At 44.3% G+C, this 15,486-nt stretch overlaps 1 protein-coding gene across 4 annotated transcripts in view; it reads left to right on the top strand.

Moving 5' to 3' along the window:
• tbc1d23 (TBC1 domain family, member 23) overlaps positions 1–15,486 on the top strand; it is a 76,508-nt gene that overhangs the window by 53,279 nt on the left and 7,743 nt on the right. For 2 of the 4 annotated variants that reach the window (XM_031822249.1, XM_031822250.1), the window contains exons 11-18: positions 3,590–3,760; positions 3,961–4,003; positions 4,115–4,200; positions 5,696–5,835; positions 6,626–6,670; positions 8,249–8,337; positions 12,553–12,688; positions 13,856–14,050. In XM_031822249.1, coding sequence (XP_031678109.1) covers positions 3,590–3,760; positions 3,961–4,003; positions 4,115–4,200; positions 5,696–5,835; positions 6,626–6,670; positions 8,249–8,337; positions 12,553–12,688; positions 13,856–14,050 — 905 coding nt within the window. The remainder of the gene's footprint in view (positions 1–3,589; positions 3,761–3,960; positions 4,004–4,114; positions 4,201–5,695; positions 5,836–6,625; positions 6,671–8,248; positions 8,338–12,552; positions 12,689–13,855; positions 14,051–15,486) is intronic. The other 2 variants (XM_031822252.1, XM_031822251.1) reach the window with 1 other exon arrangement.

The raw sequence follows: 15,486 nt of genomic DNA on the forward strand, positions 1-15,486 counted from the left end.
CAGTTCCTATGCTTCCTGGCTGATGTTTTGGTCACTTTTGAATGCTGGCGGTGCTTTCACTCTAGTGGTAGCATGAGACGGAGTCTACACAAGTGGCTCAGGTAGTGCAGCTCATCCAGGATGGCACATCAATGCGAGCTGTGGCAAGAAGGTTTGCTGTGTCTGTCAGCGTAGTGTCCAGAGCATGGAGGCGCTACCAGGAGACAGGCCAGTACATCAGGAGACGTGGAGGAGGCCGTAGGAGGGCAACAACCCAGCAGCAGGACCGCTACCTCCGCCTTTGTGCAAGGAGGAGCACTGCCAGAGCCCTGCAAAATGACCTCCAGCAGGCCACAAATGTGCATGTGTCTGCTCAAACGGTCAGAAACAGACTCCATGAGGGTGGTATGAGGGCCCGACGTCCACAGGTGGGGGTTGTGCTTACAACCTCTTGAAGCTATGGGGGCGCTATTTCATTATTGGATAAAAAAACGTGCCCGTTTTGCATATAATTGACAGCTTTGGAAAGAAAACACTCTGACGTTTCCAAAACTGCAAAGATATTATCTGTGAGTGCCACAGAACGGATGCTACAGGCGAAACCAAGATGAAACTTCAAACAGGAAATGAGCAGAATTTTTGAGGCTCTGTTTTCCATTGTCTCCTTATATGGCTGTGAATGTGCCCTGAACGAACCTACGCTTTCTGCCGTTTGCCCAAGGTGTCTGCAGCATTGTGACGTATTTGTAGGCATATCATTGAAAGATTGGACATAAGAGACTACATTTACCAGGTGTCCGCCCGGTGTCCTTTGTCGAAATTGCTGCGTAATCCCCAAGCTGCACACATTCATCCATGTGATTCAGGGGAGAGAGGAGACTTCCACTAACGATATATCATCGAAGAGAGATGTGAAAAACACCTTGAGGATTGATTCTAAACAACGTTTACCATGTTTCAGTCGATATTATGGAGTTAATTTGGAAAAAAGTTCGGCGTTTTGATGACTGAATTTTCGGTTTTTTTGGTAGCCAAACGTGACGCACCAAACTGAGCGATTTATCCTAAACAAATAATCTTTCAGGAAAAACTGAACATTTTCTTCAAAGGTAAATGATTTTATTTGAATGCTTTGCTGGTTTTTGTGAAAATGTTGCCTGCTAAATGCTACGCTAAATGCTACACTAGCTATCAATACTGTTACACAAATGCTTGTTTTGCTATGGTTGAGAAGCATATTTTGAAAATCTGAGATGACAGTGTTGTTAACAAAAGGCTAAGCTTGAGAGCTAGCACATTTATTTCATTTCATTTGCGATTTTCATGAATAGTTAACGTTGCGTTATGGTAATGGACTTGAGGCTGTAGTCACGATCCCGGATCCGGGATGGCTCGACGTAAGAAGTTACAGCCCAACACCGTGCAGGACGTTTGGCATTTGCCAGAGAACACCAAGAGTGGCAAATTCGCCACTGGCGCCCTGTGCTCTTCACAGATGAAAGCAGGTTCACACTGAGCACATGTGACAGACGTGACAGTCTGGAGACGCCGTGGAGAACGTTCTGCTGCCTGCAACATCCTCCAGCATGACCGGTTTGGCGGTGGGTCAGTCATGGTGTGGGGTGGCATTTCTTTGGGGGGCCGCACAGCCCTCCATGTGCTCGCCAGAGGTAGCCTGACTGCCATTAGGTACCGAGATGAGATCCTCAGACCCCTTGTGAGACCATATGCTGGTGCGGTTGGCCCTGGGTTCCTCCTAATGCAAGACAATGCTAGACCTCATGTGGCTGGAGTCTGTCAGCAGTTCCTGCAAGAGAAAGGCATTGATGCTATGGACTGGCCCGCCCGTTCCCCAGACCTGAATCCAATTGAGCACATCTGGGACATCATGTCTCGCTCCATCCACCAACGCCACGTTGCACCACAGACTGTCCAGGAGTTGGCGGATGCTTTAGTCCAGGTCTGAGAGGAGATCCCTCAGGAGACCATCCGGCACCTCATCAGGAGCATGCCCAGGCGTTGTAGGGAGGTCATACAGGCACGTGGAGGCCACACACACTACTGAGCCTCATTTTGACTTGTTTTAAGGACATTACATCAAAGTTGGATCAGCCTGTAGTGTGGTTTTCCACTTTAATTTTGAGTGTGACTCCAAATCCAGACCTCCATGGGTTGATACATTTTATTTCCATAGATTTTTGTGTGATTTTGTTGTCAGCACATTCAACTATGTAAAAAAAAGTATTTAATAAGAATATTTCATTCATTCAGATCCCAGGATGTGTTATTTTAGTGTTCCCTTTATTTTGATATATATATTAATATATATACCTACCTACCTACCTACCTACCTACCTACCTACCTACCTACCTACCTACCTACCTACCTACCTACCTACCTACCTACCTACCTACCTACCTACCTACCTACCTACCTACCTACCTACCTACCTACCTACCTACCTACCTACCTACCTACCTACCTACCTACCTACCTACCTACCTACCTACCTACCTACCTACCTACCTACCTACCTACCTACCTACCTACCTACCTACCTACCTACCTACCTACCTACCTACCTACCTACCTACCTACCTACCTACCTACCTACCTACCTACCTACCTACCTACCTACCTACCTACCTACCTACCTACCTACCTACCTACCTACCTACCTACCCTACCTACCTACCTACCTACCTACCTACCTACCTACCTACCTACCTACCTACCTACCTACCTACCTACCTACCTACCTACCTACCTACCTACCTACCTACCTACCTACCTACCTACCTACCTACCTACCTACCTACCTACCTACCTACCTACCTACCTACCTACCTACCTACCTACCTACCTACCTACCTACCTACCTACCTACCTACCTACCTACCTACCTACCTACCTACCTACCTACCTACCTACCTACCTACCTACCTACCTACCTACCTACCTACCTACCTACCTACCTACCTACCTACCTACCTACCTACCTACCTACCTACCTACCGGTTAAATAAAGGTGAAATAAAAAACATTGAATGTCTGAGCGCAATACAAGGAGCCGACCCTTTTGTGACCAAAAACAGCATTGCAACATGGTGCTACGCTCCAAATCGTTAGACTCCGTAGGGTATAAATCATCCGTCTCCGTAGGGTATAAACCGGCCGTCTCCGTGGGGTATAAACCGGCCGTCTCCGTGGGGTATAAACCGGCCGTCTCCGTGGGGTATAATACCGGCCGTCTCCGTGGGGTATAAACCGGCCGTCTCCGTAGGGTATAAACCGGCCGTCTCCGTAGGGTATAAACCGGCCGTCTCCGTAGGGTATAAATCGGCTTATCGGCTATCTCCCTGCAAACTTACTTTCTCTCGCTCTCCCTCTGTGGTCTTACTCTGTCAAAATGGCACCCTTTTCCCTATATAGTGCACTATATGGGCTCTGGTCAAAAGTAGTGCACACTATATTGGGAATAGGGCTCTGGTCAAAAGTAGTGCACACTATATAGGGAATAGTGCTCGGGTCAAAGTGTGCACACTATCGGGAATAGGGTGCCATTTGGAACTCACCCTTAACCTTTCATCTGTTGCTGTGTGTCTCTAGATGCTGCAGAACCCATCAGAGTTCAGCTTATCAGTGAAGTCCCTCCTGGAGGCCCAGAAACAGAGTCTAGAGTCTGGCTCCATCGCTAGTGGAGAACACCTCTGCTTCATGGGTTCAGGGAGGGAGGAGGAGGACATGTACATGAACATGGTGCTGGCACACTTCCTACAGGTAGGAGAGTAGTATTTCAAAATAGACAGTGATCATCCTACATCTTGTTGGGCATTAGATGCATACCTGTTATTACAATTCAACATTTTTAAATTACAATTTATTTTTTATAACAATTAAACCCTTTTTGTTATAGTGCAACCATTTTTTATTACAATTCAACCAATCTGTCAGTGCTAATGAGGGGTTTTCTCTCACAGAAAAACAAAGAATACGTCAGTATCGCTAAAGGTGGTTTTATGGGTGAGTGTTATTAACATTGTAAACAACTCATATAAATAAATTAATAGACCTTACTTTGTCTTGATGGGTGCAAACCTAAATAAATAGTGTCTATCCTGTTGTGTTGTCCAGCCCTGCAGCAGCACCTAACAGACATCAATGTGGAGGGACCAGACAACTATGTCCACTGGATAGTCAGCACCTCTGGATCAGCTGAAGTGAGTTCACTGGAGCTAGTCTGTAGCCACTGTCAAGGGAGGTTTACACTGGAGCTAGTCATAGTAGCCACTGTCAAGGGAGGATTACACTGGAGCTAGTCATAGTAGCCACTGTCAAGGGAGGATTACACTGGAGCTAGTCATAGTAGCCACTGTCATGGGAGGTTTACACTGGAGCTAGTCATAGTAGCCACTGTCATGGGAGGATTACACTACACTGGAGCTAGTCAGTAGCCACTGTCAAGGGAGGATTACACTGGAGCTAGTCATAGTAGCCACTGTCATGGGAGGATTACACTGGAGCTAGTCATAGTAGCCACTGTCAAGGGAGGATTACACTGGAGCTAGTCATAGTAGCCACTGTCAAGGGAGGATTACACTGGAGCTAGTCAGTAGCCACTGTCAAGGGAGGTTTACACTGGAGCTAGTCAGTAGCCACTGTCAAGGGAGGATTACACTGGAGCTAGTCAGTAGCCACTGTCAAGGGAGGATTACACTGGAGCTAGTCATAGTAGCCACTGTCAAGGGAGGATTACACTGGAGCTAGTCATAGTAGCCACTGTCAAGGGAGGATTACACTGGAGCTAGTCATAGTAGCCACTGTCAAGGGAGGATTACACTGGAGCTAGTCATAGTAGCCACTGTCAAGGGAGGATTACACTGGAGCTAGTCAGTAGCCACTGTCAAGGGAGGTTTACACTGGAGCTAGTCATAGTAGCCACTGTCAAGGGAGGATTACACTGGAGCTAGTCATAGTAGCCACTGTCAAGGGAGGATTACACGGAGCTAGTCATAGTAGCCACTGTCAAGGGAGGATTACACTGGAGCTAGTCATAGTAGCCACTGTCAAGGGAGGATTACACTGGAGCTAGTCAGTAACCACTGTCAAGGGAGGATTACACTGGAGCTAGTCATAGTAGCCACTGTCAAGGGAGGATTACACTGGAGCTAGTCAGTAACCACTGTCAAGGGAGGATTACACTGGAGCTAGTCATAGTAGCCACTGTCAAGGGAGGATTACACTGGAGCTAGTCATAGTAGCCACTGTCAAGGGAGGATTACACTGGAGCTAGTCAGTAGCCACTGTCAAGGGAGGATTACACTGGAGCTAGTCATAGTAGCCACTGTCAAGGGAGGATTACACTGGAGCTAGTCAGTAACCACTGTCAAGGGAGGATTACACTGGAGCTAGTCATAGTAGCCACTGTCAAGGGAGGATTACACTGGAGCTAGTCATAGTAGCCACTGTCAAGGGAGGATTACACTGGAGCTAGTCAGTAGCCACTGTCAAGGGAGGATTACACTGGAGCTAGTCATAGTAGCCACTGTCAAGGGAGGATTACACTGGAGCTAGTCAGTAGCCACTGTCAAGGGAGGATTACACTGGAGCTAGTCAGTAGCCACTGTCAATCTATCTTTTTGGTAAAAACATGCTGAAAATTTCAGGAGCTCAAGATCTCTCTCGCTCCCCCCCCCCCCCCCCCACCCACAACAGGGAGACGCGTTGAGCTCCACAGGGGATAAAGGAGTCAAGTCTCTGGTCAACAAGATGACCTTTGCCCTCAAGTCAAAGTCTGTCATAGCAAAGGAGAAGATGATAAGCTTTATGGAGAACACGGCTACACCTGTAGACAGGTAATATCCTGTCCTTCCATGCTCTGTCTGTGTTAATATGGACAGGTAATATCCTGTCCTTCCATGCTCTGTCTGTGTTAATATGGACAGGTAATATCCTGTCCTTCCATGCTCTGTCTGTGTTAATATGGACAGGTAATATCCTGTCCTTCCATGCTCTGTCTGTGTTAATATGGACAGGTAATATCCTGTCCTTCCATGCTCTGTCTGTGTTAATATGGACAGGTAATATCCTGTCCTTCCATGCTCCATCTGTGTTAATATGGACAGGTAATATCCTGTCCTTCCATGCTCTGTCTGTGTTAATATGGACAGGTAATATCCTTCCATGCTCAGGACTCATCTCGCAGATAAATAATACAAATGATTCAAATCAGGGAATAATTATGGACTCCACTCCTGTAATTCAATGTTATTAAATCATTATTAATGATCCTTTACTAATTTAATAGTATTAATCTGTGCCTTAGTTGACCCCTCTTCGCCGTGCCTTAGTTGACCCCCTCTTCGCCGTGCCTTAGTTGACCCCCTCTTCGCCATGCCTTAGTTGACCCCTCTTCGCCATGCCTTAGTTGACCCTACTTCGCCGTGCCTTAGTTGAACCCCTCTTCGCCGTGCCTTGGTTGAACCCCTCTTCGCCGTGCCTTAGTTGAACCCCTCTTCGCCGTGCCTTAGTTGACCCCTCTTCGCCGTGCCTTAGTTGAACCCCTCTTTGCCGTGCCTTAGTTGACCCCTAATCTCATGCATAAATTTAACCCTTCATCATTGTGCCTTGTGTATTCCATGCTAGAATGTCTTTCACTCTCCCCTGGCCAGAGAAGGGGGTCCCTGACCGGTAAGACTCTCCCAGCAGCATGATGGCCTCTGTGGCCCCATCTTATTCCTGCTCTGTCTCTCGCAGCCTACTTATTGCCCCGGGGACCAGAGGGCACTTGTTATGGAGCCGAGAGCTGTACTACGACCACACTAATGCATCCCCCCTAACATACTGCTCCCATCCCTTACTCACACCATGTCTCCAGTCCACATTCTGGCTCCTGGATGAAGTACTGCTCTCTGATCACTCTGTCACCTGTTATAGTCGCTATGCTCAGTGTCACCTGTTATAGTCGCTATGCTCTGTGTCACCTGTTATAGTCCCTATGCTCTGTGTCACCTGTTATAGTCGCTATGTCACTGTCTGTAGGTCACTGTCTGTTGTTGCTCTTTTTAGTCTAACTATATGAGTTGTCTGCAGTGGTCCTTGGATCTTTGCCTCGCCACTGTTTGCGTGGACATTCACTTTAAGTGTGTGATACTATTTCACTGTTCTCCAAGGTAATAGCCGGGGCTGTGTGGTTCACTGTTCTCCAGGGTGATAGCCGGGGCTGTGTGGTTCACTGTTCTCCAGGGTGATAGCCGGGGCTGTGTGGTTCACTGTTCTCCAGGGTGAGAGCTGGGGCTGTGTGGTTCACTGTTCTCCAAGGTGAGAGCCGGGCTGTGTGGTTCACTGTTCTCCAAGGTGAGAGCCGGGCTGTGTGGTTCACTGTTCTCCAGGGTGATAGCAGGGGGTGTGTGGTTCACTGTTCTCCAAGGTAATAGCCGGGGTTGTGTGGTTCACTGTTCTCCAAGGTGAGAGCCGAGGCTGTGTGGTTCACTGTTCTCCAAGGTGAGAGCCGGGGCTGTGTGGTTCACTGTTCTCCAAGGTAATAGCCGGGGCTGTGTGGTTCACTGTTCTCCAAGGTGAGAGCCGGGGCTGTGTGGTTCACTGTTCTCCAAGGTGAGAGCCAGGGCTGTGGCTGTATATCTACTGTATGTGCCTCTATTGCCCTGAATATCACCACTAATAAATGACGCTGTAATTGTAGAACCACTGCTTTAACTGGTTTCTTATTCCTCTAATAGTGACATAGCTGCCTGACTAATCCCAGATGGCTTTAACTGGTTTCTTATTCCTCTAATAGTGACATAGCTGCCTGACTAATCCCAGATGGCTTTAACTGGTTTCTTATTCCTCTAATAGTGACATAGCTGCCTGACTAATCCCAGATGGCTTTAACTGGTTTCTTATTCCTCTAATAGTGACATAGCTGCCTGACTAATCCCAGATGGCTTTAACTGGTTTCTTATTCCTCTAATAGTGACATAGCTGCCTGACTAATCCCAGATGGCTTTAACTGGTTTCTTATTCCTCTAATAGTGACATAGCTGCCTGACTAATCCCAGATGGCTTTAACTGGTTTCTTATTCCTCTAATAGTGACATAGCTGCCTGACTAATCCCAGATGGCTTTAACTGGTTTCTTATTCCTCTAATAGTGACATAGCTGTCTGACTAATCCCAGATGGGCCGTGCGTGTGGCTGTTCGTGCTTCATGTAGGGGGGCAGGAATGAAGAACAACCCTCTGACTTGTTTGTCTCTTCTATATAACAGACATGTGAGCAGTAGTGACCGGGTTGGAAAACCTTACAGAGGAGTGAAGCCAGTGTTCAGCATCGGTGATGAGGAAGAGTATGATACAGGTAACTATTGTGAAATACATCTACAAAACTACTACTACAACAATCAATACTACTATACTACTACAATCAATAGTACTACAGTACTACAATCAATATTACTACATTAGTAATACCTTACTACAATTAATACTACGACAATACTACACTACCTCAATCAATACTACTTCATTAATACTACATTACTAATACATAACTACACTTAATACAACTACAATACTATACTGCTACAATCAATACTACTACTCTAGTCAACACTACTATATTGGTAATACATTAGTAATACAGTACTACAATTAATACTACTACAATACTACACTACCTCAATACTACTACATTATAAATACAGTACTACAATTAATACTATACTACTACAATCAATACTACTACAGTACTACTTCTACAATCAATACTACTACAATAGTAATACAGTATTACAATTAATACTACTACAATACTACACTGTCCCAATCAATATTACTGCAGTATTGCTATAATACTTAAATACTACTACAATACTATAGTATTACAATCAATTATACAATACTGCTACAGCCCTGTAACCCCAATCAGTCGTCCCTTCAGACTAGTTCTCCTCTCCACCTATAGACCTGACTCACCAACAGGGCTGTTACGGTGACCATATTACCGCCACACCGGCGGTCACGCGTCATGATGGCAGTCAAATTCTACGTGACCATTTAGTCACTGTAATTAAGCTTCTCCAGGGCTCTGATGCTGCTGTCATTAGTAGCCTACACAAACCTTCCAACTGCCTGGTACTCGGCTCTCTATTGTCCCTCTAATCACTCTGACATCAATGCAAATGTATTTGAAAATATAATCCAGCATTTCATGAGCCCATGAGCTCATGTTGCACAAAATTTCTATGGGCTATGCAATTGCGTGAGAAAACAGAGTGATGGCCTCTTTTAAAAAGAGGAGGATCCCATCAGCATTCTATAGGCTGTATTTATTTCTCAACTTTGCTAATATTAATCACATTGTTTCTCTTTACAACAGGAGTATAGCTTCTCTTTACAACAGGAGTATAGCCTACCTATCTGACATGCAAATTAACCATGGGAAAAGCGTCCTCCATTCGCTATTTCAGTGCATAGATTACATATTTTTTTCCCCTGCCCCTGTTCCGACAGCTGCATGATAATGGTCTATTCTAAATCAAAACTAATTTCACACATATATTATTTAGTACAGTTGAAGTCGGAAGTTTACATCCACTCAGGTTGGAGTCGTTAAAACTCGTTTTTCAACCACAACACATTTCTTGTTAACAAACTATAGTTTTGGCAAGTCGGTTAGGACATCTACATTGTGCATGACACAAGTCATTTTTCCAACAATTGTTTACAGACCGAACTCACTGTGTCACAATTCCAGTGGGTCAGAAGTTTACATACACTAAGTTGACTGCCTTTAAACAGCTTGGACAATTCCAGAAGATGATGTCATGGCTTTAGAAGCTTCTGATAGGCTAATTGGCATCATTTGAGTCAATTGGAGGTGTACCTTTGGATGTATTTCAAGGCCTACCTTCAAACTCAGTGCATCTTTGCTTGACATCATGGGAAAATCAAAAGAAATCAGCCAAGACCGCAGAAAAACAATTGTAGACCTCCACAAGTCTGGTTCATCCTTGGAAGCAATTTCCAAACATCTGTACAAACAATAGTACGCAAGTATAAACACCATGGGAACACGCAGCCGTCAAAATGGCTTAAGGACAACAAAGTCAAGGTATTGGTGTGGCCTTCACAAAGCCCTGACCTCAATCCTATAGAAAATGTGTGGGCAGAACTGAAAAGCGTGTGCGAGCAAGGAGGCCTACAAACCTGACTCAGTTACACCTGCTCTGTCAGGAGCAATGGGACAACATTCACCCAACTTATTGTGGGAAGCTTGTGGAAGTCTACCTGAAATGTTTGACCCAAGTTAAACTAAGGCAATGCTACCAAATACTAATTGAGTGTATCTAAACTTCTGACCCACTGGGAATGTGATGAAAGAAATAAAAGCTGAAATAAATCATTCTCTCTACTATTATTCCAGCTTGTGCTTTTTTTTGCGACTTTTCCAAATCATAGTTGCACACCTCATGCCCACAGGCCTATATGTTTTGATAAGGTTAGTATCACAACTAAAGTGGCCAAATAACTTATTTTAAAATGAAGCACGTTAATCCGCTTTACAAGGGGTGTAGAGCCTAACTGGCATACATAGCAGTGCGTGAGTTTCAAGTTTGGGGAAGAAAATGTTCACCATAAAAATGCACCTTTTACAATAAAAGCACATGCATAAACGCATTTGTGGATATTTTGGAATGTTTTTTTTTCCCCGCTAATGGAACATTCACACTTATAGCCTACTACCATGTGTGCATTGTCAACTGTTGTACTATGGGGGATAGTAGATTTACAGAGGCTAGTACTTTTGCTGTGCGTTATGCCTACTCATCTTGTTGGCTGACATAGTAAATGTGAACATTTCTTCCAATATCTTCAATTATGAGGATGAGCGTGGTTGCATCCCCGACGTGTCTGTCTTCACTTGTAGCCTGTGAGAAAGACCCTATCATGTGTGGGAGAGCCATTTGAGTGAGAGGTGCTTTGAAGTTTGCAGCCTGGAGAGGGGAATTATAATGATTATATTCAGCCCAAGGGAAAAACGTCCACTAGCCGCAAAAGGCATGGATTTTTTTTAGGGGGCATTAGGGCCACACAAAGGGAATGCAGGCGGATCATTTGAGGCATTATCAAGTGCTTGTCAAATTGTGAATGAGAGACTGATGACGTGTGTACAGCCTGCACAATAAACAATACAGAGCTCATGCCTTTCATAAGACCTTTGTCAAATCATCAGTAGAGTCTCAACAGCTAATGGGGATCCTAATAAAATACCATTCAGCCTTTGTATCACAACTAAAGTTATATAAATAACTGTAAATGAAGCATATAGGAGGACCAGTTCCTTTTGTTAACCGCTCAACACAAGAATAGCAGCATGTACGCACTCCCTCAAATCCTTTGGAGAAAATATCATTTTTATTTTATTCAGCTACAGTGCATTCGGAAAGTATTCAGACACTTGACTTTTCCACATTTTGTGACGTTATAGCCTTATATACCTTATATAGACAGGGTCTGAATACTTATTTACATAAGACGTTTCAGTTTTTTTTATACATTTGCAAAAATGTCTCGCATTGTCATTATGGGGTATTGTGATGTCATTATGGGGTATTGTGATGTCATTATGGGGTATTGTGATGTCATTATGTTTGGGGTTTTAGGCTGGGTTTCTGTACAGCACTTTGAGATATCAGCTGATGTACGAAGGGCTATATAAATAAATTTGATTTGATTTTGATTTGGGGTATTGTGACATCATTATGGGGTATTGTGACGTCATTATGGGGTATTGTGACGTCATTATGGGGTATTGTGACGTCATTATGGGGTATTGTGATGTCATTATGTTTGGGGTTTTAGGCTGGGTTTCTGTACAGCACTTTGAGATATCAGCTGATGTACGAAGGGCTATATAAATAAATTTGATTTGATTTTGATTTGATTTGGGGTATTGTGACATCATTATGGGGTATTGTGACGTCATTATGGGGTATTGTGACGTCATTATGGGGTATTGTGACGTCATTATGGGGTATTGTGACGTCATTATGGGGTATTGTGACGTCATTATGGGGTATTGTGACGTCATTATGGGGTATTGTATGTAGGTTGATGAGGATTTTTTTTTTCATCCATTTTAGAATAAGGCTGTAACATATAACAAAATGTGGAACAAGTCAAGGGGTCTGAATACTTTCTGAATGCACTTGAATGTTCAAATGTATTCTTCATAATATAAAATAATTCCACGGAAGGTCAGTGGCTTGTAGGCTGTGTGTGGAAGACAGCAGATGCTAAATGTGAATGTTAATTAATGGTCAATTTACCTTGAGACCAGCAGTTATTTGCTTGACAATCACCGGCTGATTAAATTTAATTACCGCCACAGCCCTACTCACCACTAGTTCAGTGGTTCCCAAACTGTGAATCGGGGCCCACTTGTGGGTCACCCTGATGGGGGGGTTGCGACTCAACAGACACCTCAATTGGGAACCCCTGCTCTAGTTGACTAAAACTATTGATCTAGTTTGATCTCTATGGCTGTATCCCCCCCTGTCTCGCTGTTCAGATGAGATTGACAGCTCGTCCATGTCGGATGATGACAGGAAGGAGATCGTAAACATCCAGACGTGGATCAACAAACCAGATGTGAAGCACCATGTTCCCTGTAATGAGGTCAAGGAAACCGGACACATGTTCCCCAGGTGAGATTCCTGTTACAATAGACGCATGTTCCCCAGGTGAGATTCCTGTTAGAATAGACACATGTTCCCCAGGTGAGTTTTCTGTTAACTGTAAAGCGCATTGTGACAACTTCTGAGATTCCTGTTACAATAGACGCATGTTTCTAATGGTTCCTGTTTCTAATGGTTCCTGTTTCTAATGGTTCCTGTTTCTAATGGTTCCTGTTTCTAATGGTTCCCGTTTCTAATGGTTCCTGTTTCTAATGGTTCCTGTTTCTAATGGTTCCCGTTTCTAATGGTTCCCGTTTCTAATGGTTCCTGTTTCTAATGGTTCCTGTTTCTAATGGTTCCTGTTTCTAATGGTTCCCGTTTCTAATGGTTCCCGTTTCTAATGTAGCATGGTTCCTGTTTCTAATGGTTCCTGTTTCTAATGGTTCCTGTTTCTAATGTAACATGGTTCCTGTTTCTAATGGTTCCTGTTTCTAATGGTTCCTGTTTCTAATGTAACGTGGTTCCTGTTTCTAATGGTTCCTGTTTCTAATGGTTCCTGTTTCTAATGTAACGTGGTTCCTGTTTCTAATGGTTCCCGTTTCTAATGGTTCCCGTTTCTAATGGTTCCCGTTTCTAATGGTTCCTGTTTCTAATGGTTCCTGTTTCTAATGGTTCCTGTTTCTATTGTAACATGGTTCCTGTTAAATAATGGTTCCTGTTTCTAATGGTTCCCGTTTCTAATGTAACGTGGTTCCCGTTTCTAATGCGTCCCGTTTCTAATGGTTCCTGTTTCTAATGGTTCCTGTTTCTAATGGTTCCTGTTTCTAATGTAACATGGTTCCTGTTTCTAATGGTTCCTGTTTCTAATGGTTCCCGTTTCTAATGTAACGTGGTTCCCGTTTCTAATGCGTCCCGTTTCTAATGGTTCCTGTTTCTAATGGTTCCTGTTTCTAATGTAACGTGGTTCCCGTTTCTAATGGTTCCCGTTTCTAATGGTTCCTGTTTCTAATGGTTCCCGTTTCTAATGTAACATGGTTCCTGTTTCTAATGTAACGTGGTTCCTGTTTCTAATGTAACGTGGTTCCTGTTTCTAATGTAACGTGGTTCCTGTTTCTAATGTAACGTGGTTCCTGTTTCTAATGGTTCCCGTTTCTAATGGTTCCTGTTTCTAATGTGAAGTGGTTCCTGTTTCTCCAGTCACCTGTTGATCACAGCGACCCACATGTACTGTCTGAGGGAGATCGCGTCCAGGAAGGGTTTTGCCTATATCCAGTCCAGACAGGCCCTCAACAGCGTGGTCAAGATCACCTCCAAGAAAAAACACCCAGAACTCATCACCTTCAAGTTCGGCAACAGCAACACTGCTGGAATAGAGATCTCTGCTGTGGAGAGGTATTGACTAACTGACTGCATGGGTACTGGCTGTCTCTGTATACTAGACTACACTAACTGACTGTATGGGTACTGGCTGCCTCTGTATACTAGACTACACTAACTGACTGTATGGGTACTGGCTGTCTCTGTATACTAGACTACACTAACTGACTGTATGGGTACTGGCTGTCTCTGTTTACTAGACTACACTAACTGACTGTATGGGTACTGGCTGTCTCTGTTTACTAGACTACACTAACTGACTGTATGGGTACTGGCTGTCTCTGTTTACTAGACTACACTAACTGACTGTATGGGTACTGGCTGTCTCTGTTTACTAGACTACACTAACTGACTGTATGGGTACTGGCTGTCTCTCTGACTACACTAACTGACTGTATGGGTACTGGCTGTCTCTGTTTACTAGACTACACTAACTGACTGTATGGGTACTGGCTGTCTCTGTTTACTAGACTACACTAACTGACTGTATGGGTACTGGCTGTCTCTGTTTACTAGACTACACTAACTGACTGTATGGGTACTGGCTGTCTCTCTGACTACACTAACTGACTGTATGGGTACTGGCTGTCTCTGTTTACTAGACTACACTAACTGACTGTATGGGTACTGGCTGTCTATGACTCCACTAACTGACTGTACGGGTATTGGCTGTCTCTGTTTACTAGACTACACTAACTGACTGTACGGGTACTGGCTGTCTCTCTGACTCCACTAACTGACTGTATGGGTACTGGCTGTCGCTGACTCCACTAACTGACTATGGGTACTGGCTGTCTCTCTGACTAGACTACACTAACTGACTGTACGGGTACTGGCTGTCTCTGATTCCACTAACTGACTGTACGGGTGCTGGCTGTCTCTGTTTACTAGACTAACTGACTACGGGTACTGGATGTCTCTCTGACTAGACTACACTAACTGACTATATGGGCACTGGCTGTCTCTCTGACTAGACTACACTAACTGACTGTATGGGTACTGGCTGTCTCTGTTTACTAGACTACACTAACTGACTATATGGGTATTGGCTGGCTCTCTGACTAGACTACACTAACTGACTGTACGGGTACTGGCTATCTCTCTGACTAGACTAAATAATAATTAAACTAATATGTGCACCTGAACACTTTAAAACACAGTGCATGTTATGGCCTGACTAACTTTACTACATCCTTACTGGTTCTTCTCTTCCATCAGTGTCTCTGTGCTGTCAGTGTACCAGTGTCTGTGCTGTCAGTATACCAGTTTCTGTGCTGTCTGTATACCAGTCTCTGTGCTGTCAGTATACCAGTCTCTGTGCTGTCTGTATACCAGTCTCTGTGCTGTCAGTAAACCAGTCTCTGTGCTGTCAGTATACCAGTCTCTGCCCTGTCAGTATACCAGTCTCTGTGCTGTCAGTATACCAGTCTCTGTGCTGTCAGTGTACCAGT

Source organism: Oncorhynchus kisutch, linkage group LG4 (genome assembly GCF_002021735.2).
Source record: "Oncorhynchus kisutch isolate 150728-3 linkage group LG4, Okis_V2, whole genome shotgun sequence".
Taxonomy (NCBI): Eukaryota; Metazoa; Chordata; class Actinopteri; order Salmoniformes; family Salmonidae; genus Oncorhynchus; species Oncorhynchus kisutch.